The sequence below is a fragment of the Typopeltis vanoorti genome, chromosome 25 (assembly GCF_054136105.1).
Source record: "Typopeltis vanoorti isolate ZY-2024b chromosome 25, IOZ_Tvanoo_1.0, whole genome shotgun sequence".
NCBI lineage: Eukaryota > Metazoa > Arthropoda > Arachnida > Uropygi > Thelyphonidae > Typopeltis > Typopeltis vanoorti.
Window position 1 is genome coordinate 76,117,994 of NC_143573.1, and position 24,447 is coordinate 76,142,440.

General features: G+C 36.4%; 1 protein-coding gene across 3 annotated transcripts in view; it reads left to right on the plus strand.

Moving 5' to 3' along the window:
- Positions 1–24,447, plus strand: part of LOC150092858 (tetratricopeptide repeat protein 17-like) — a 191,252-nt gene that overhangs the window by 102,904 nt on the left and 63,901 nt on the right. For all 3 annotated transcript variants that reach the window (XM_090414329.1, XM_090414327.1, XM_090414328.1), the window contains exon 6: positions 13,730–13,869. In XM_090414329.1, the coding sequence (XP_090270455.1) occupies positions 13,730–13,869 (140 nt within the window). The remainder of the gene's footprint in view (positions 1–13,729; positions 13,870–24,447) is intronic.

A 24,447-nucleotide genomic window follows, 5' to 3' on the forward strand; every position in this document is an offset into this window, starting at 1 on the left:
TTTTTAAAATTTAAAAAGCTGTTTAAAATGTGAGTTATATGGTGTAAATGGGACATTATATCAAGCAATACTTAGTTGTAAATGAGTATTTGAAATTGAAGCAGTTACAGGAAGATGGTTTGATGTTAAATCAGATATGAGACAAGTGAGAGATTATCTCCACTGTTAGTTTCCTCCACATGAAGGAAAATGGTATTAAACATGACATTAAAATTGGTGATGTTAATCTTAGCTCTTTACTTTATGCAGATAGTGTTATATTTCTAAATAATAATTATTACTATTATTATTCAGGCCTCCATGGAGTCAAAAGACTCATCGTGGGAGGTCCTTTCTAAGAAACACAAGTCTATCAAGACTCATTGAGGGAGGTCCCGCCTAGGAAACACAGTCTATCATACCACTCCTTAAATGCATTGATCATTCTTGCTCTCACCACTCCATCAGACAATGCATTCCTCCATGCAAAGAAACCACTCCTCACCCTCTTTCTCACAGTTTCCTTTCGTAACTTCCAGGGATGGCCCCTTGTCATGACTCCTTCCCGCTGTTCAACCAAGTGAAAGAACTCCCCAGTGTCAACCCTGTAACCACCTCTCAACAGTTTAAAAGTCTCAATCATATCACCCCTCCTTCTATCCACCAAACTCTGCAGTCCACACCCCCTCAGCCGATCCTCATAACTAACATTGTACAGTCCCTTCACCATCTTTGTTATCTGCCTTTGTACCCTTTCCACAGTTAATTTATCCCCTTCAAATCCTGGGGACCAGATCTGAGAACAATAGTCTAAGTGTGGTCTGATCAGAGTCTTATACAACGGAATGATAACCATTTTATCTCTGCAGGTCAGTGTCCTTCTCATTTGCAGCAATCCTCTGTGTTACCCTCACTACCTTTGCAATATGTCCCCTAAATTTCAGGTTTCTATCAATAATCAAACCCAGATCTCTTGTCTCTCCTACTTCCTTTAGTTTAACTCCTCCCATAGAGTATGCAACATCCCATCGATGTGTCCCAAACCTCAAGACCTTACATTTTGCTGAATTAAACTGACACCCCCATTAATTTGCCCATCTATCTAGCTTATTCAAATCATTGCAGGGCTACCACATCTGCACTATTACTAATAACCCTTCCCAGCTTCGCATCATCTGCAAACAACTTAATCCCCTTGCAATCCACAGACAATGTCATTGATATAAAGGTTAAACAATATAGGTCCGACTACTGAGCCCTGTGGAACCCCACTTGTAACCTTCTGCCTCTTGGATATTGCTCCATCATACACAACTCTGTGATACCTATCGGACAGCCAATCCTGAATCCAGTTGACCAATCTGACATCCAGATCCATGTGCTGCAACTTGAATATCAGCTTATCATGTGGCACCCTGTCAAATGAATGCCTTTGCTAAGTCTAGGAAAATGGCAATATATGCTTTTCCCTCATCTAATGCTCTTGTAACTTTATCATAAAAGGCTAGCATATTGCTAAAACAAGAGTGCCCCCTTCACAAATCCATGTTGACTCTCACTGATAACATTACCCTCATCTGCCCAATGCTGTATATGGTCCCTCACTACTTTCTCCAAGATCTTACTAACTACTGATGACACACAAACTGGCCTATAATTAGACACTTCCAGTCTGCTACCGCCCTTATGCAATGGCACTACCTTCCATTCCAGGGCACCTTTCCTGCAGCCAGACTTTCATTGAAAAGCCAGGTCAAGGGTACTGTCAGTTCCTTAGCACATTCTCTCAAAACTCTTGGTGAAATACCATCCAGTCTCCCACAGCTTTATTAACATCCAGAGTACTCAGTATGTGGAACACACTCTCCTCCTGCACCTCTAAACCTTGAACCTGCTCTATCCCTCTAGTATTCAGATTGACTCCTCCAGAATGAAATACTCCAATAAAGTGTTCATTGAACAATTCCACTATGTCCTCTGCATCAGTCACTCTATTCCCATTTTTATCCCATAATGTCATTTCTCCTCCTACTGGCCACATAGCTAAAAAATTCCCTAGGATTTTCCTTGGATCTAAGGACCAATCTTTTCTCATATTCCAGTTTCGCCTTCCTTACCATATTAGTCACTCTTCTGGCCTGTGTCTTATATTCTTCATGCATCTTCTCTTCACCTGTCTCCTTATATCTCTTCCATAGCCTCTTTTTCGCATGTAGCTCCTGTTTAATATTGTTTGTCATCCACTTTACTCCAAATTGTGTCCTCTTCTTCACTCGTGGAATACAGCTTACCATTGCTGCTAACAAATATTCCTTCACAATTTCCCAAGCACTAATGATATCCTAGCCTTCCAATTCCTCCCTCCACGAAACTTCCCCAAGTTGACGTCTAAGACTATTATAATCACCTGCTTTATAATTCCACATACGTTCCCATCTCTTTGATACTCCTGCATGTCTATTCATTTTCCAAGTCAAAACCATATGGTCACTCTCTCCAACTGGTGGAAGAGATGTCATCTCAGTAATTATCATCTCTTCTGATGCTATAACCAAATCCAAAACTCTTGAACCTCTTGTTCCCTCTGTTACATGTTTCCTAAGATATTTGTCCCTCAAGAATTCTAGAAATTCCATTCCCTTATTGCTACATGCATCTTCCTTTCCCCAATCTATACTGCTGTTAAAATCTCCCATAACAATAGTTCTTCTTGCACTTGCCACGCTCATCTGTCTCAACATCTCCTGATCCCCCACTCTCTGTGCTCCTTGGTCTGTAGCAACACCCCACTAAATATCCTGTCTTGCCTGCCTCCACCTCACACCATATGTTTTCAAAATCATTAGTGTCACAGCCTTCCAAAGCCTCCACTCTTAGAGGACATAGGTCGTCACTTACATAAGCAGTACTCCACCACCACGCTTTCCCTTCCTATCCTGCCAAAAAATGCTGTACCCAGCAACTTCTATTCCTGTTATTAAATCCTCTTCTGTCAACCACGTCTCTGTGATCCTAATAATCTTTGGCCAGGCTGATGCTATCAGTGCCACTAATTCCTCTCCCTTATTCCAAATACTCCTGGCATTGGTATAAAGCATAAAAATGCCATTGTTTCTATACCCAGCATTATCCCCTCTAGACTCCACTGGGCTCAGCGTTACCTGATGTCGTCCCCCTTCTCTCAAGTATTCATTCCCACAAGAGGCCACCCCTGCTACCATCCATACTGGGACACACTGACTCGTACAGGACAGCAATCTCTCCAGATGCCTACATCCTTCCTCATTCAAATGCAGGCGGTCTCTCGCATACAATTCCTCTCTGCTCTCAAACGCACTCCAAGCATCCACATATTCAAATTCTCTCTTCTGACACATTCTCGCTATTATGCCATTCAATATCACTGCTCTTCTGCTCAGCTCGACATTATCATACCTAGGCAACACACACTATCTTTCCTCTCTGTGTCTTCTTTCGTACAGCCGCAAGCAAGAATCTCATATCTCTCACTGCCCTATTTACACCACCACTCAAGTCATTTGTTCCCACCATCACAATCATCTTATCCACCCTTTCACCCCTCTTAATTGCCATAGCCACACTTTCTATCGTTCCTCCTGGCAAACACTCCTCACGCATCCTATCTTGAACACCACGGATCATTGAGTCCCCATACATTACATCTCTTACCACCATATTCCTCGATTGCTCACATGCATCCCTCACTTGTAACAGTTTCTCTCTGTGCTCCCCTACTTACCTGTCTCCTGACATCACTCTATCTCTAGTCCCTGTGCTCCCATGCATTCTTCTCATTCCTTCTCTCTTGCTGTTTCCATTCTTTCCTCTTCTATCATTCCTATATCTGACACTCATTCCCTCTCTTCCACTTATCCTATTCTCACCTTTTCTATCATTCATACAACTCTCTCTCATTCCCTCTCTTCTACTTCCCATTCTCTCCTCTTCTATCACTCCCATAACTCTCTCTCATTCCTTCTCTTATACTGTTCCTATTCTCTCTTCTTCTGCCATTCCCATCTCTCTCTCTCTCTCTCAATCCCTCTCCTCTACTATTGTTCCTCTTCTCTCATTCCCATAACCCTCCTCTGATTCGCCTTGCATTCGTCTCTTCCATTCGCTTAATTTCATCTTTCACACTTCTCATCTCATTCCCCAGACATTCCACTTGCTCTTTCAACTCATCTATCTCTCTCTGTAAATCAGCCATTCTTGTTTGCCATTCATCCTCCCAATTGAGACTATCTCCTAAAACTTCAGAATCATTACCTTTCCATACTCCCTACTCTTATTATTTTATTCATACTTCTCTCGCCCTCTATCATACCCATCATCTCTCTACGTGGAGAATCTCCCGTCTCTGACTCAACGAGGTTGGTTATGGTCATTTCTAAATCACCAAGTTCCTCCCATTGCCTGCATTTTGCGCATATACGTTTTCTCCCTTCTTTCTCCTGCCACATATACAATCGCCTGGACACATACATTGCACAAGTCCCGCATGCTACAAAATCCTGTATGATATCGCGCAAAATGGAGTCCTTAAATGGGGGGGGGGACTTGGCGATATGCCATTTGTAATTTTAATTGCCGCTGTCGCAATTATTTAATATAGTGTCAAAATATAAACGCTAAATAAGTATCAGGGAGTATAACTATAAGAAAAAGTACAAACAATTTCAAACAGAACATTTAAGTACACTAGATATAAATAAATAAAATGAAATAACTAAATAATGAAAACTTATCCTTCGTCTTGTCTTCCACCGTTATGCATTCGATTTCGACCCTGTCTTCTCGGTAACCAAAATACACAGTATCGCGACGACAACTAACTTCAAAAAATAACCACTGACGGACACTCGTATTCCAGAAAACAACTTAGCACTACAAAAACGTAGAAAAAACAGATAATTCACCAATTAATAAGCACTTTCTTCAGCACAGCTCAAATTCCCTGCCACGTGCTACGGCGACTTTAGTGCCACTTCACAGTTCTGCAAGATTGCCTGATTAAATTGGACAACCATTGTAATGAATTCTGTATGAAAATCAACATTAAAAAAATGACAATCAAAATAGGCAGAAGCATCGAAAACATCAACTACTTCCCGAATGGAGAGCCTACAGAACAACTAAAACATTTCAACTATTTAGGCACAATTTTTTAATGAAGATAACAAATTAAACTTAGAAAAAAAAGCAGAATTTGGAAAGCTGGTATGATAGGAAGTCATCTGAATAAATTTATGTGGAATAAGAGAGGAATTAGTCAAAGCAGTGAACTAGCTGTATGCAAGACACTGCTCAGACTAATTTTAACTTATGGATCTGAGAACTAGGTTAGAAATATGACTCTTGATCAAAGACTGGAGACCACAGATATGAGAGTCCTGAGAAAGATTAGGGGACTGAACAGGTGGCATCTATGGCAGTATATTAGGAAACAATTTAATATTATTAGCATTCAGGAATGTGTTAACAGAGCTAATTTCAAGTGTGATATGGCCACTTAAACAGAATGGGAGAAGAAAGATTACAAAACAAGTGTTCTTTGTCAAGAAGATCGAGAGTTGTGGGAATGGCAGAGAAAGAGAGAATACGAACAGTATAAAAGAGAGAATGAGAGAGAGTTATGGGAGCGATAGAAGAGGAGAGAATGGGAACAGTAGAAGAGAGGGAATGAGAGAGAGTTGTATGAATGATAGAAGAGGAAAGAATGGAAACAGCAGGAGAGAAGGAATGAGAGGAATGCAAGGGAGCACAGGGACTAGAGATAGAGTGACGTCAGGCAAGAAAAAGACCCAAGAGGAAGACCAAGATCTAGGTGGATTGATATAGTAAAAAGTGCTTTAGAAATATAAGATCTCATAATATTGGAGTCTTGACAGATAACCAATTAATTTGGAGAAAATTGTATATGGCGTTAGTCATGTAACTTTTTCATGTAGCTTAATCATAATATCCTGTACAGCAGTGGGTCTCAAACTCTGGGGCGGGAATAGCTTGAAAGGTGGGTGCGACATACTTTCCTACAGATAAAAATTAAAACTGCCTTAAATCAATTTTAAAAATAATAAATAAAAATACAGAAAGAAAAACTTTTGATAATACAGGTTTTAATTATCATGAATTTCAAAATAACTAATAATTATTTTCTTCACTTGCACTTAAAAAACGCTTGTGCTTGTTAGTAAATACTTGTTAGTTAAATATTGTTTCATTTCAATACATATTTTGATTAATTGCAAGTGTTAAAACTAACTTTTATTGTAGGCCTAATATTACTTTAATTAATTTGCATAAAAAAGTGTTAAATAGTATGTAGACAACACAAAATAAACTGAATAAAATCAAACTTGGTATGACTTCTATTTTGATAAATAAATCTGGTGGGGGGGGGGGGGGGTGCTGACAGTGTTTTCTCTTGTCAGGTGGGGCTCAGAGGTAAAAAATTTGAGAACTACTGCTGTACAGCCATCCTTCATTCCAAGGGTGTATGTCAGGAATTTGATGATAATGATAAATTCATGGTTAAAAATAGTAGGAAGTAATAAAATAGAAATTTTATAGAAGATTTTTATCCATTTATCTTAGGATAATATGAATGAGCAAATTAAGAGAGAAGACACTTTTCTCCTGGTGATATCTTCATACTGATTCAGAATACAAGAGTACAACAGGGAATTTCATATGGGAGGTTGATATCGCCATTTAGTTTTGAGGTTAAAAATGCATATCATATTGCGACCTACGACACTCAAAAAGTTTGCAAACAGCATCCAAACCTTGGAGTCTCAGCAGGAAGCTGTAATGAAAATTGATTCAGTTTTGGTAAGAAACTTTCAAATTTTTCTGATAGAAAAATTTGAACTTCATAGCAGACTAACAAACTAAAGAGGCAATCCTGGAAAAGATGAAAAACATATCAAAAAGTTCTTGGAAGTAAATCACCAGATTACCTGAGAGAATACAGGAAAAAAATGTAAAAGCTATGTGTAAAAGTAAGTGAAGAAAGTCATTTTGTTCACCTTCGAAAATTGTCGTAGGTGATGAATTTTTAATGCTATTGAAAAAGCTTAGAAATGGAGGGAGAACTTGAATATTCAAGAGGAATGCAACAGAACTTCTGATCAGAAACCTGACTATAAAACCAGAAATAAAACAGTGCAAGAATAAAGGGAGACTATCCCTGCTGAATATTTTGGTAAGATTTACACAACATACTTGAGAAGAGGCCAAGAAAAATTGTAGGGAGAACAAGTTTGGGATTGATGAAAAGATCAGATTTTTAATCTGGGTCAAACAGTTGAGAAATAATTGGGGGTGGGGGAGCTATATTTAAGTTTCGATAAGTCATACGACAAGGTGCCAAGAGTAAACCTGGTCAGAACACTATTATAAGCAGTTGCAGATCAGCAGTTAAATTGAAGGAGGTAAAAGAAAGTAGTTTGATGTAAAATCAACCGCAAGAGAATGCATGCCATGAGGGAAAGTGGCATTAAGCATGATATCAAAATCAGATATGTTAATTTGTCTTTGCTTGATGCAGTTTTTTTTTTATATTCCCAATAGACTATATACTTATAGAAGTATATAGTCTACCCAGGGTGTCAATTTGATATGTAAATCAATGCCAAAAAGAATATAATGGAACAATTACGTTCTCAATGGAGATCCTATAAAACTATAACACATATCACGTGTTAGGCATAGTTTTAGTGAGGTTGGCAAATTAAATATGGGAATAGTCAATAGAATAAACAAAACCGGTATGTTGCAGAGCCAGTTGAATAAATTCTTATGGAATAAGAGAAAAATTTACCAGTATACTAAGACAGTGCTCAAACCAATTTTAACATGTGGATCTGAGTTGGTTATATATAAAACATATAGAAAAATTATAAGACAGTGCTCAAACCAATTTTAACATGTGGATCTGAGTTGGTTATATATAAAACATATAGAAAAATTAAGAGAGGTGGGTGAGCTGATGGTATCAGTGGCAGAATCATTAAAAATGAAAGTAGAACTTGGCATTGTTAACATTCAAGTATATCTGAGCAAAGCTAAACGAAGGTGTTATCACTAAAACTGAATGGGTGAGGAAAGGTTATCAAAACAGGTATTTGATGATAGGACAAGAACCAAAGGAAGACCAAGATCCAGTTGGATTGATGCAGTTAGGAATGTATTCTTCAAATGTACTTTTAACTGCATCACCAAAATATAAGACCTCACAAAATTAGAGTTCTGATCTGGAGAAAAATTGTTGATAGGAAGAAGTTAATGTAAATTTAATCATATCGTCTTTAGAAGTCCTCCCAATCGAGATTGAGAATGACATTTTTGGTGTATTGTAAGGAACCACTCATTATAACTCTTGATTCAGTAAAAGTTCTCATCCTGATCCAAGACAATAGTTCCAGATTAAATTCTCTTCATCACTATTGAAGATTTTTGGAATTTATGGGAATGAGAAAGCAGCAGAGAACTACTGTTGTGCTTCTAACCTTAAACTCATCACCTTAAATGTGAGTTCTATGATTGATTTTTTTGAGGTGAGGGTGAAAAAAAAAAAAAAAAATCCTTGTTGCTTAATAATATCAAAGATCAACTAACTGAGAAACTGGTTACAGAAAAGGCCTAGAAAGAGTTCCACTAGTTAACATCTAGAATTGAACCTATAATAGTCTTTCTTGTGAGGGCATATACATTATGGACACATAACCAAAAGAATGCGATTTGGGCAATGAATACATTTAATTTTTCTATTTTTAAAATTATAAAATATGTTAATAGTTTTATTTTTCTTAATAAAATATTTGCAACTTTCAATTTTTTATTTTTGAATACTCACAAATCAAGATTGAGAATGACATTTTTGGTGTATTGGAAGCCACTCATTATGACTCTTGATTCAGTAAAAGTTCCCATCCTGGTCCAAGACAATAGTTCCAGATTAAATTCTCTTCAAATGTTTTGCTGAACAATGGTCATAGATCTTGATGCATGAAATGCCAAAATGGTGTTTTCTGCTGCTGATGCATTGTATTTACATAGGATGTAATCTTGATTGCCAACTTAGTTACATCAGCATTAAGGAGTGTTCATCATAAATAGTTTGGAATTTGAGGTTTGTCCTTCATAATGAAGATTGTTTGCAATAACCCTATCTGTTATTACAAATGATCTTCTTGCTTTGAATGATGCACCGTTATTTCCTTTTCATCTTATAAACATAATTAGTTTGCTATTTTTCATGTGATTTCTTTATTTAATTTGAATTATTTTAATTCAAATCAATAAGTTATGGTTTTATAATCTTCATATTAAGTGAAATTTACTGTAGCAGAAAGAATGAGAACTAGACTTGAAGACTTCATCGCCAGAAAGAAAGATGATGTCACTTAGAGCTATGAGATTTGAATTCAGAGATTCCAACATTTATTATGTTCCACTGGAACACTACAGTGTGTTGGCTGTTTAGTAATACTTGATGAGAATGACCAATGGATTTGACATGAGATGTAATATTCATTTGCATAGAATTATGCCAGCATGGTTGGTCAAGTGGTTAGATTACTTGCTCTCCAACTAACAAGTCGCAAGTTTGAATGTGCTGTAGGCATGGATGTTTGCAATCGTCTTACGTTGTATACTGCTATAACCTTTGATATGGTTCCATATAATCATTTCTATCTCTGTGCCATTAAAACCATAAATCATAGTATGCCCTTTGTTCATTCACTGGAATCATGATTTGCAGTGGACTTAGTACATATAGTAGTCCTTCCCTTATCTGCGGTTTTGCTTTCTGCAGTTTGTTATACGCAGTCAATGCTGTTCCGAAAATGTTAAATGGAAAATTCCAGGAATAAACAATTTGTGCTGTTTTGAATAGTGTGATGAAATCTCGTGCCATCCTGCCCAGGGCGTCAATCATCCCTTTGTCCAGCATATCCATGCTATACTGTACACACCACCTGCCATTTAGTTACTTAATAGCTGTCTTGGTTATCAGATATACTGTTGCAGTATTGCAGTGCTTATGTTCAAGTAACCCTTATTTAATCAATGCCTATGGTAGGAGAGTGACAGAAGCAGTAGAAATAGTTGAGTTGCTGAGTGGTCACTTTCAAACGATGTATCATTCATTTGCAGATTTTATAGTTGCTGATACAACAGAGACTGATATGAGAATTGAGGTATACAAACAGGAGGTGCTCAGCATTTTGAAAAATATCACCATGAATACTGCAGTGGAACTTGATGGCATTTCAACCTGTGTGCTACACAAAAGCGCAAGAGAATTGGCAGTATTCCAAGGAAGTGGAAAGAGAATAAGATAATTCCATTATATGAAGGTAGCCCCAAGACAGACATAGCAAATTACTGACCAGATATTAACTTATTTAATCAATGCTTATGGTAGGAGAGTGACAGATGAAGTTGAATTCCTATCCAACAATGGGTGGATAGGAATTCAGTTCTCTATGGTGGACATCATGACTTTGTAAAAGATAAGGTCTTGCCTTAGTAATTTGCTTGCATTTTATAATAGTGACAAATGAATTATATGAGGGATATGGTTATATCATGCTATTGTTGTTAGCTTTGCAAAGGCATATGACAGAATACTGCATGGAAAACTATTGCAAAAGTTGGAGGGAATGGATATGAATCTGATGGTATGTCCTAGCAAAAATCTGAACATTGCAGTAACTCTTTATGACTTATTTTTCATGGTATTAACAACACCACAAACACTTTTATCAACAAAGATGTTTTATTAACGCTTATATTTCGCTGATTTTCAACTCGGCATCATCAGAGCACAACGCACATGTAAACGCGACAGTGAGTGCGTGAAACAATATAATTGAAAAAAACAAAAGATCTAAAGTCCTATTTTTTTTTTGGCGCCCTCTAACAAAAAAAAAAAAAAAAAGCAGTTATCCAGGAGTTTTTTATAGGATAACTGTCTCCCAAATTTTTGGCAAATTAATGCAACCATATTTGTTAAGGTTGGGAGAATTCTTCAAAGCCATTGCTGACTCAAAAAATAATCTTTCAGATCTATAATGACTCCTAAATAGCACATTCGTTTTCCTCCATCTAATCCTGTGTGAAGAAGTGTCCAAAGCGTGGTCTGCCAGTCCCGACTTGCCATAGTAATAGTAGTGAATGTATCTTTCATGTTCTTCCAGGTGGATGTTCACTGATCTTCCTGTTTGCCCATAATAGGCCAAGTCACAGTCACATGGAACTTCATACATTCCTGGGTGTGCTAAAGGGTGAAGTTTATCCTTAGGCGAGCAGATGAGAGTTGCCAGCTTGACATGAGGTTTGAAGGTGGTGCGAAGGCCATGTTTCAACAATACTTTGGCTATCTTTTCCGATGTACCTCTGATATAGGAAATAGAAATGGTCATGTTGTATTCTTGTGTATTAGGGGAGGGCAGAGTAATGGGCTTATGTAGTATTTTATCTATTTTGTAGGGATTGTAGCCATTGGCTAAGAACGTATGGCGCAGGTACTGGAGTTCAGTGGTCAGAGCTGTATCGTTAGAACAAATGGCTCTGGCTCTGTGTGTAAGTGTTTTTAAAATGCCGTACTGTTGGACTGGATGATGATGAGATTGTTTATGTAGGTATCTTCCTGTGTGTGTGTAGACTTTCTGTAAATAGAAAAAGATAGTGATCCATCTGAAAGGCGGGTGACTAATGTGTCAAGAAATGGTAAACAGTTATTTGATTCTTTTTCTACTCTGAAGTAAATTTTGGGGTGTTGGCTGTTTAGGTAGGTGACAAAAGCATCCAAGGTGTCTTGTCCATGGGGCCAGATGGCAAAAACATCATCTACATAGCCTAACCACACTTGTGGCTTGTATGTAGCTGTGGTAAGTACTTTGTTTTCCAAGTGTTCCATGTAAAAATTTGGTAACGGCGGGGGGGGGGGGGTTTGTAGAATTTCCCCTCCCATGTAAAGTAACCTGCATTCATGGTAAATTGAAATAATTCAAAAATATCTGGGGGAAATTTAGACTTGATTAAATCAAGAGTGTTTATAAGTGATACACTGGTAAATAAGGAGGTGACATCGAGACTTACCATTATGTCTGAATCTTTTAAGATTAGATTTTTAGCCAGTATTTGAAATGGATTGAATTTTTTACAAAAGTAGAGGAGTTGCCAGTAAGTGGGACAAGCGACTTAGCTAAATGCGGGGCCAGTTTATATGTGGGGCTATCTATGCTATCAACTATGGGGCATAGGGGAATATTAGTTTTGTGGATTTTTGGTAATCCATAAATACGGGGTGTTTTAACATGAATTGGTTTTATTTTCCTGATGATTTCTTTGGGCCATGATATCACTTTTTTCAGTAATTTTCGAACTTTTTTCTTTTGCGACATCGTAGGGTCTCGATGTATAATTTGATATGTGGAACTGTCACATATGAGATCTTGCATTTTTCTGTTATACTCTTCTATATTTATTATAACTGTTGCATTTCCTTTATCGACTTTTGTAATAATATTATTTCTATTATTATATAACTTTTTTAGGGCAGTTATTTGCTTACGTGGCATATTGCATATTACGTGGCATATTGGAGGCTTAGCCTTGTTTATAATGCTTGCTATATCTAGTCGCACGTTATTGGCCATTGCTGGTGGAAGATCGTGGATACCCTGTTCTACTTTCATCATAATTTCTAGTTTAGGAATTTGTTTGGGCGTGACGGCAAAGTTATGTCTTAGACTGAGAGCGTTCTTGGCTTCTTCAGTGAGTGTTTCCGACGATAGGTTTACGACCACGTGGTCTCGTCGAAGTTGCGGTCGGGACTTCGTATGTTGGCGCTGTTGTAGGAGTTCAAATTTCTTTAGGTGTTTGCTTTTTACTTTTGTGAATTCTTTTTTTGCTGCAACTTCGGAGATGTGCTGTAGGACAGTCCATATTTCAGGATGTGCTATTTAGGAGTCGTTATAGATCTGAAAGATTATTTTTTGAGTCAACAATGGCTTTGAAGAATTCTCCCAACCTTAACAAATATGGTTGCATTAATTTGCCAAAAATTTGGGAGACGGTTATCCTAAGAAAAACTCCTGGATAACTGCTTTTTTTTTTTTTTTCTCCCGTTACAGGGCGTCAAAAAAATAGGACTTTAGATCTTTTGTCTTTTGCCATTATATTGTTTCACTCGCTCACTGTCGCGTTTACATGTTCTTTGTGCTCTGATGATGCTGAGTTGAAAATCAGCGAAATATAAGCGTTAATAAAACATCTTTGTTGATAAAAGTGTTTGTGGTGTTGTTAATACCATGAAAAATAAGTCATGAATAACCATCAACACCTAAGCTTATCTGTTAGATTGCAGTAACTCAGAAAATTTTATAGAGCTTCAAAAGTTTTGGAGTTTGTTGTAATAATTAAGTAGAACATGATATGTCTTTTTGAGATGATGAAGATAGTGCTTTTTCCTAAATTCATTATGTGCTTCACCAGCCAAAAGGAACATAATTAGACCTGACATTCATAGAAGTGCTCCCTCATTTATTATAATGACAGGTGATATGTTTCTAAAAGATTTCTTAAACTTAAAATTATTTGCAAAGTTTTTAAACTTTATTTCATTCACCACAGGTATCTTTTCAGTTGTATAAAAACATGTCAGTGTATTTTAAAATTATGAAAAGGATTTAATTGCTGTATTGCATTTCAGGTATTGGCAGATTACAATAAATCCATGATCTGTTTTGAAAATACACTGAAAGTTCAGCCAGATTTTAAGAATGCTGAACAGAGGCTGCATGCCGTTCTTTGCCACAGCAAATTAGAAAAGGCTTTAGAAGCACAACATAAGTAAGTTTTGAGATTTATCTTTCTTTATTATTACAAATTTTAATTACTAATTATGTACATATATGAAATATTCATAAAACTTATAAATAATATGGTATGTCCTCATCTTTGCTCTTCATTGCTGTAGGGTAGATTTGCAGAAACATTTCATAAGTGACAATTAGATTTGTTTTCTCTGTACATAAGTTGTTCCTTGGTTCTGGCATATTTTATTCCAGATAAAGAATCCTTACAAATACCTTTTGAGCCATCTCAGTTTTAATTTTAATCTGACTTTATAAGTCTTCAGTGTTTGGCAAAATTTGGAAATTATACACATTAATCTGTCTGGATGTTGTTGAATGAAATTTGTTATTTAATATACTAAAATATATTCACTCATCTCAGTTTTGTTTTCAGAATAATATAGGAATTTAGTAATGATGTAACTATCATAATATCCTGAATACCTCCCTGAAGGTACATGTTGGGAATTTGATGCTCTCTCTCCCTCTTCATATGTTTTTAATTATGCCTATCATAAAGGTAAACATAATGTCTAGAGTTTATAGGATCACATATAACTTCACTTCACCCTAGCAACTTACTAGATACATGTATATAATATCACAACTCTAAATCACTAATAATTCATTTGTCTGTAATGAAAGTATTTCTATTCACATCTGTTCTCACATGGTTCATTAATGTTGGTTCATATATTTACACCTTTTAGTAATTAAAATATACCAACCAAATATAGCATTCTCCTTATTGTTTCCTAATATATTCTGAGGAAATCAAAGGGGCAGTATGTGGTCTCAAGGGTACACATCTTTCTTATTGATGTGTACTAATAAAACTCAGGAAATGCCATTTATTCCTACCAAGTCCAATGCGTGCATGTCTTCATCAAGGATCCTGGGCAACGTTTTATGGCTAAGTTATGCAAGGGCAAAAAAACTGAGTTCCAATGCTTTCAAATTAGGACCATTCAGATAAAGGAGAAACCCTAACAGAAAATATCGATCCTCCATAGTTCCTGACAACCCCATCCCTGAAAAATTATCTTGTCAGAATTTGGGAAAACAATAACTGCTGGACAGACTAAATGACAACAAAATGGTATATGTTTTTAGGATTTTAGAAATGGATCATGGAACATACTTTCTCTTTATCAGTCTAGAGCCCTAAGAATGCTGCTGGAGCACTTAGATAAATATAAATGACATATTACTGCTATACAAGAAATTAGATGGACAGGAGAGGGATCATAGAAAAGAAGAATCATATACAGGTAACCATCATATAACGCGGTCTACAAATTGTAGTAACCCTTGTTCAGTGCAGTACTTATACAATGCCATTTTGAAAAAAACATGGTCTACAAATTGTACTAACCCTTTATCTTTTCATTTTTTTTTTCCCTGCGCAAATTAAAAATCAAATTTTATCTTTGTTAAATTTGCGTCTGCCTGTATCGCGCATGTAATTATAAGTAGTGAATTTATATTAGGGGAAATACTCTTTTGCAGGCATGTACTTTACGTCAATTGTTTATCGTATAAAGTGTTTATTGTTGAATGTTGTCTTCGTTTTCTGCCAGGAAAGTGTATTAAAAATCATAAGTGTGTTAATCTCAAGCTGAGCACTTTATTTTCTGGTGAGTTACATACAATATGTAAAGCTTGTTTATGTAAAAATTTTATTTTAATAGTTATAGCCACTTAGAGGAATTTTGCAATAGTTGATGGTTGAGAACGAAATTAGTGAATTAACTGATGGCGAAATAGATTTAAATTAGGAGGAACCGGCACAATTAACAGATGACATCGCACCAAATGGTGGGGAAAGTTCTGCCGAAGATTCTGATTGTGATGATGAATCTGTGAAAGAATTCAGTTTAAAGAAATTAGCAGAAGGATTGCACTTGGCAAGGAAGTTTGGAAGTTATTTTATGGATAATGATCCCTCAATGGAGCGCTCCGGAAAATTCACGAGACAGTTGGATATTTGTTTAGCTCCATATTATGAACTTCATAAAAAAATTGCAGCATAGTGGTAAGCAAGAAGTCTTATTACTGATTTCTTAATATTTAAACCATCCAAAGTATGCAATTAGAATTATACAAATGACGTCCAAGAGATTTCAAGTGATGATGACGTCCGGCCACTCATAAATAAAGAACATCTATGGAATGTTCGTTTTGAAGACAGTGATGACGATTAAATTATGCGCTTTTTATTTTATTTTGCCTAAAGCATTTTATGCATTATAAGCAATGAAGTTTACATAAAATTTATACTTTTATAAGTTTACACTATGTATTTTGTTTCATAGTTTATATGTTTTTTTAATTTACATGAATTACCTGAATTAAATAAAAATATTTTTTGTTGGATATGTCGTTGTTGTTTATATAATTAAAAAAGAAAAAAACGATTTTGGAACATAACCCTACTTTTTCTATGTGATCTGAGTCTCGCATAACGCGATTTATATGACGTGGTATTTCTATAGAACCTAATATCCGCGTTATACAAGGGTTCCCTGTATTTTATACCTGCCAAAAGAAAGATCATGTATTAGGAATAGGCTTCATTGTAAATAAGAGAATAAAACATCTTATCATAGACTTCAAAGCAAAATCACCTAGAATGTGTAGATTAGGAATCAAAGGACATTTTTTCAAAATTATTATAGGTGATTTGAATGCTGAGATAGGCAAAGAGCATACATATAAGCCAACTATTGTGAAATATAGTTTACATAATGAGTCCAATGATAATGGGAATAGATTGATCAATTTTGCTTCTTCAAGAAACATGGTTGTTGGCAGTACAATGTTTAATCACAAAAACATTCATAAAATGACCTGGATGTTTCCTGATGAAGCTTCTTTGACCAAATTGATCACATCCTAATAGATGCAAGACACTTGTCTAACTAGATGGATGGCAGATTCTATAGTGGAGCAAATATTGACTGTGACCACTAGTTTTAGCAAAGATTAGAAGCAGAATCTCAAATACAAGGAAGATGTACGGATCCCCTGCCAGAAAGTTAAGTAATACAATACTGAAGGAATTAGAAGTCAAGGCCAGATATTGTGAAAAAAATTAATGAAAGCCTATCTACTCTGATAGTGAGAGGAGTAATGTCTGGGAAACTCTTAAGAATGTCATAGCGACAACAGCAAATATGGTATTAGGAAAAAGAGGTAGAGTTGAATATAACCACTGGTTTGATGTGGAATGTGAATGTGTGACTAGCAAAAAATGAGGTAAATAGATGAATGCAGCAAAGGAATCACACTCGTAAAACTTCGGAGGAATATCATATGGCCAGAAAGGAAGAAAAAATATGCATAATAGAAAGAAAAAACACTATGAGGATGAACTTAAAGAGCTAAAACATCCCTGAAGTATAAATGAAAGTAGGACCTATTATCAGAAGTTAAATAGAACCTGGATTTCCAGCCAAGAACAGTGTTATGTATGGATAAGGAGGGCATAATCCTGAGTGAGAATGAAAGGATACTAGAAAGATGGGTAGAGCATTTTGATCAACTGTTGAATACTAACATATCTGATCAGCCAGATGACATCTATAAAATAGAGAGCCAAACAGATGCTCTAGAAGCAGTTGAACCATACCAACAGTTGCTGAAGCAGGAATAGCTATTACAAAACTTAAGAACAGTAAGACCCCCAAGAATAGATATGATACAAGAAGAATTAATAAAAAAAATTTCAGGCAGCTGTGTCAACTTACAACCAAAATCTGGATTAATGAAACAGTCCTAGATGAGTGGAATCTGAGTATAATAATATGCCCTATACATAAGAAAGGCAATGTAATGATCTGCTCTAACTATAGAAGAATCAATTTATTATGTACCACCTATAAAATTCCTTCCATCTATAGGAAACAGGGAATCATCAGTCCACCTTTTTCCCGCATCCTCTGGTGAGCAATAATGATGTTTTCCTTATACCTAAGCAATAGTTGCTTATATTTTTAAAAATACATATCTTCAACAATCATCTACTGTTATATTCTCTCTCCGGGACAGTGGCTATGGGTAAATAAGATAGCAGTTCCTGGTTGTACTGCCCTATCAGCCCTATCATTTGACAAATTGAAACAGTTCAATATTCCATTCAAGAGATTTCAGCCTTATATAGAAAATGCTACTGGTGGATCAATGTGGATTCCATCAAGCAAAATCTACAGGTATCTCTAGACAGCTATCTCCATGCCAAATATTTGAAAAATGCAATGAATTTGGAATTGAAATATACCATCTCTTCATAGATTTTAGAGCTGCGTATGATAACATAGACAGATCTAATTTATAGGTATTATTTCTGGGAAAACTCCCATGTTACTCCTCTTAAAAACTATTATTTTCATGGCTATTTTGCCAGCTTTTGTTTAGTTCCCCTGTTTTAATGTCATTGGGTTTTTACTCAAGAATTCTTAGGGCATTGCAGATGTATTTTAGAAGCAAATATATGATAGTGAGAATATATATGATAGCATAATGGAAGAAAATTCACACATACCTTTTCTTGGATGTCGTTGCCTGTCTTCTTTCTGGGGTGTGCATACTTCTGCTGTTATTGGTGTTGAAAGAGGAGTGGAGTGGAGTGGCTTAGGCAACACATTGCCTAAGCCACTCCACTCCACTCGCGCATCCAAGAAAAGGTATGTGCGAAGAATTTTCTTCTATTATGCTACATATATTTGCCTCTAAAATACGTCGGCAATGCCCTAAGAATTCTTGAGTAAAAAAGTCGATGACATTAAACTAGGGGCACTCCTAAACAAAAGCAGGTAAAATTGCCATAAAAATAATAGATCTAATTTATTTATCGCAATGGAGAAGCTACAGACACCTCGGAAACTTATTGCCTTAGTTAAAGCTAAAATTAGAAACAAACACTCGGTGTCAGATTAAAATTCAAAACATTTTGTTTGATCTAATACATATAAAACATGGTGTTCGAGAAGGGGATGCCTTAGCTTGCTTACTGTTTAATATAGTGCTTGAAAAGATTTTCAGAGATGCTGGTATTAATAAAAGAGGAAGTCTCTTTTATAAATTAGTAAAACTTCAGGCATATGCAGACGATATCGATGTTAGAGGAAGGATACAAAAAGTAATGAAAGAAACTTACTTTCATCAGTTTAGAAAATGCAGGAAAGAAGATGCATCTGTAGAAACAAATTACGGGGGTTGTTTGAAAAGTTTGGTAAATTTCCAATAGACAGCAACACAATTCATTCATTCATACCAGTGTCGACACGTATAATCTTTTTCATGACCCCTGGCAAACATTTAAAATGACTGTGTTCACATTTTTCATAAAAATGGAGAAAAACAAGTTTCGTGCAGAAATACTTTTTATTTGAGGAAGTGAACGGCCGTGCAGATCAAAGCTGAGTTAGATGCATTTCATGGGGACTCTGCACTAACATTAAAGACTATTTATTTTTGGATAATTTAATTTGAACATGGTCGTAAGTTTATCGAAGATGAAGTGCACTCTGGTACGCCCCACTGAAGTCACTATGAAGGAAATGATTGATAAAATCCATTGCATATTTATGGGAGACCGCTGAGTGAAAGTGCATGATATTGCTGAGATTGTAGGCATCTCAACTGAACGGGTGTATAATATCCTGCCATGAAAAATTACACACGAAAAATCTGTGTGTGTGATGAGTATTGCGATTGTTGACTGTCAATCAAAACGCATCCAAAAAGACATTTCAACGCAGAGTTTTGCAATGTTTAATCGCAATTTGCAGGATTTTTTGTGTCGATTCGTGACTGTAGATGAAACTTGGATCCATCACTACACACCTTAGTCCAAACAGCAAAACAGTGGACAATGCCTGGTGAAAGAGCACTGACAAAAGTGCAGACCTGTTTGTCGGCTGGGAAGGTGATGGCTACTGTTTTTTTGGAATTCCCAAGGAATTATCATCATCATCAAATTCCTGCCATGTACCCTCAAGGGATGTACAGGATATGATAGTACTACATGAAAAAAATTACATCATTACTAACTTCCTATCTACAATTTTCCTCCAAATCAGTCTGTTACTTGTCAAGACTCCAACATTATCAGATCTTATATTTCTATCATCTAAGGCATTTTGTACCGTATCAATCCACCTATATCTTGGTCTTCCTCTGGGTCGTTTTCCTGCCAACCTGGCAGAGAACACTTGTTTTGCTAATCTTTCTTCAGCCATTCTGTTTAAGTGACCATACCACCTAAGATCAGCTCTGCTAACGCATTCCTGGATGCTGACAATGTCAAGTTCTTTCCTCATATCCTCGTTTTTAATATGATATTGCCATTGATGCCATCTGTTCACGCCTCTAATCTTTCTCAGGACTCATATCTGCGGTCTCTAGTCTTTGGTCAAATGTTTTACTTCTGACCCAGCTCTCAGATCCATAAGTTAAAACTGGTTTGAACACTGTCCTGTATACAGCTAATTTAGTGTTCCAACTAAGATCTCTCTTATTCCATATGAATTTATTCAGTTGACTTCCTACCATATCAGCTTTGTTGATTCTGTTATCTATTTCCATATTTAATTTACCATCTTCACTAAAAATCGTGCCTAAGTAGCTGAAATGTTTTACTTGTTCCACAGGTTCCTCATTCACAACACTGTTGATATTTTCAATGATTCTTCCTATTTTCATTGTCTTTGTCTTTTTATTGCTCACCTTCATACCATATCTATTACAACAGTTATTCAATTTAGTCAGAGAATCTTGCAGACTTGTAGCGGATTTATTTAGAAGTATAACATCATCCGCATAAAGCAAAGAGCTGACATTAACATCTCCAGTTTTGATATCATGTTTAATACCACTTTCCTTCATAATTGATCCATATAGATAATGAATAACAGAGGGGATTAATGTACATCCTTGTCTCTCACCAGATTTAACATTAAACCATCTTCCTGTACTTCCTTCAATTCTAACTGCTGACTTACAACTCAAATAAAGACTGAGTATTGCTTGATATAATGCCCCATTGACACCATATAACTGTAGGGTATTGAATATCTTCTCTCTTGACACCTTGTCATATGCCTTTTCCAAATCGAAAAAACTTAAATACAGATCTTTGTTATATTCCCATGCTTTCTCGACTGTTTGTCGTAAAGTGAAGATCTGATCCTGCCTCTATTTGGCCTGAATCCAGCTTGTTCTTCACCAAGCTTTTCTTCCACAATTTTTCTCAACCGTTTCTCAAGTATACTTGCATAGATCTTGCCAGGAACACTCAGTAGGGATAAACCTCTGTAATTCTCACGTTCAGTTTTATTTCCCTTTTTATATATGGGTACTATGAGAGCTCTACTTCAATCATCGGGAATTCGTCCCTCTGTCCAGGCTTTCTGAACTATGCAGTGCAGCCACTGTAAGATTCTTATACCACCATACTTCAGCATTTCTGGTCGAATATCATCTACTCCTTCTGCCTTTCCACATTTCAAGCCTTTGATGGCTTTTTCTACTTCAAGTATGGATATGCATTCCTGACTGCATGCCTGGTCAGTGTTTTTTACCACTGTGCTGTCATCACTGCTTGTTTCATTTAACAGTTTTTCAAAGTAATTACTCCATACTTCAAGGATATCGTTTTCTCCCGTTTTCATGTCACCTTTATCATCTCTAATTCCTTTTACAGCACTCTTTCCTCCATTCCCAAGCCTCTTCAACAACCTCCAGAATATTTTGCCACCTTCTTGATATTTATTTTCTATATTCTTGCCAAAGTCCTCCCATGACTTGTTTAGCTAGTTTTACACAGTGTTTAGCATTCTTGCATTTGTCTCTGTATTCTCTAAGAGCACAAGCTGACTTATTTGCCAGGAACTTTTCTATCCTTGCAGACAACTTCACCACATGCTTCTCTGGCTGAATGAATCAGGGCTTTTTTTTTTCAAGGCTTGCCACTGAATCTCCAAGGTTTGATTCCTGTTCTCAAACTCTTTCATTTTTTCTTCAATAATCTTTGTGTATTTAATCTACAGTTTACATCTGAGAGCTGCTCAACTTTTATTTGCTTTAAAACTTTCTTACATGTTATTCTTATCAATATGAAATTCAATTTTATCCTGCTCAAGACTAGATAGTGATCACTTCCAATTTCAAATCCTCTGTACACTCTGGTGTCCTGCACCAGGGAGAAAACATCACTGTCAATGAGACTTTTCTTATTCCTTGCCTCTTCTCTCCATGTGAATTTGTGCACATTTTTATGTTGTAACATGGTGTTAGTAATAACCAGTCCATGTCCTGAGCAGAAATCCAACAATATTTGCCATTATTATTAGCTTTGCTCTTTTCTCCAAATTTTCCCAAAATATTTTTGTATGTCTCACAATCATTTCCTACTCTGCTATTTAGATCCCCAACAAGGACCAACTTTTCCTTTTTCATTGTGTCAGTTGCTTTTTCTAAAGCCTCAAAAAATTCCTCCACTTCTACCTTAGTAGAACCTGTGGGACCATAGGCACAAATAAGTCTCATTGTCCAGTTCCCCATTCTCATATTTGCCCACATTACTCTACTTGAGACTGTCTGCCATTCAAGAAGATTAGCCTCGTATTTTGTGTTGAATACTATGGCTGCACCTTCTTTTCCTTGATTGTCATTCCCTGAATATAACATTTTGTATTTATTGCTCAGAAAGATCTCACCAGTTTTTATCTTTTTTGTTTCAGTCACACCTGTTATGTCGATCTGGTACTTATCTAATTCCTCAGCTAGCTCCGTTTCTTTGCCATTCAGGCTTCTTATGTTGATAGTACTGATCTTTAACTCTGGTGATGTTGAGTTGGGGTGTTTTTCAGATTTGTTCCAGTAGCTGACTTTTTGCTGTTCGCCATGGTTCCCTGGCGAAAACAACGAGGGCCTTGTTTAACCGGGCAACACCCCAGCCGTTTTAAAAGGTTAAAATTTTGTCATGTTGTACCATCATTTTTTATTTTGGTTTAACAAATAAGAATACAATTTTGGCAGCTAAATTCCAAATTGCCGGCCCATCCTTGTTCGTTCAGTATCCAAGTAGATACCCAACAGGGTTCACCACGAGAAGGTGAGGATTGGACACTAGGCTAAAAGCCCTGGTCGGTTCTCCACATTCCTTTAAAGGCTATGTGGATCTGTATAACTGAGAGGAGACCTCTCAGTTATACAGCTTTGACCCTTAAGCACCCCTTAAGGAATTATCATGATAGACTATTTGGAAAAGGGTAAGACAATAACAGGAGTGTATGTGTCATTGTTAGACCATTGAAAAAAAAGAACTGAAGAAAAAACGGCCAAGATTGGCACACAATAAAGTGCTCTTTCTTCAAGACAATGTACCATGCCACACATCGTCCGTCGCAATGGAAAAATCCCACGGCTTGAGGTTCGAATTGGTTCCACATCCACTGTTTTCTCTAGACTTGGCCCCATGTGACTTGTTCCCAAACTTAAAAATTTGGCTCGGTGGTAAAAAATTTTCTTCGAACGAGGATGTCATCAAGTCTGTCAGTGACTATTTTGCACAATTTCACAAATCCTACTTTTTTAGATGGGATGAAAAAATTGGAAACTCACTGGACCAGATGTGAAAACCTTGATGGAAACTATGTTGAGGAATAAAGATGTTTTCCAAAAACGGTTTAACTTATTTTTTTACCAAAAATTTTCAAACAACCTTTTTATATGCCAGTAACAAGAAAAACTTGTGATGATGATTCTTATCAAATCAAAATTGTTTCCAATAATTTGAACCCCTATATAGCTTTATATACCTGAGATCAGAAGTTAATTATAAAATGACATCAGTGTTGAGATCCAGAAATATTCTTTCTGTCAGTTTCCAGGTGAAAAAACCTCCTGCCTCCGTATGAGACTAGCTAACTCACCTTTCGTCAAAAGACACCAGATAAAGGTTCTTCACATCACTGACTGGAATCTAAACCAGGTCTTTCTGACCAAAGGGCTTTGTCTATAATGACTGAGCTATGGAGGCTCAGGCATTATTGATTACATTAAAATCAATAGATTAATTTGGGCAGGGCATATTATAAACATGGATAATAACAGAGTTGTTAAGAAGATATTCAATACTAGGCCAACAGGAAAATTGGAAGACCTAAATTGAAATAGGAAGATGGAGTGATCCAGGATATTAAGACTTTGGGAATTAAAAACTGGAGGAACTTAGTAATGAATAAGGAAGGCTGGCAGAAGTTTCTGAAAAATGTCAGGGACCACACAGGGCCATTGAGCCAATGACGATGAAGAATATATTCTGAAACAAATACGTTTCTCTCCTTCCAGATGCAGATTTCATTATCATTGAAAAATCTGTCACAATATATGGTATGTCTACCAATACATAAACAGAAAACTGTGACTAGGTGACCAGAAACATCTTGCCCTAACATGTGTTATTACAGTAATCCCTCAACCCTATCAATTCTCTTTCCTTTCAGTCTATATCCCACAGTTTAATCAACTGTATAAATAACTCCACTTCTACTCATAAGATTTAACT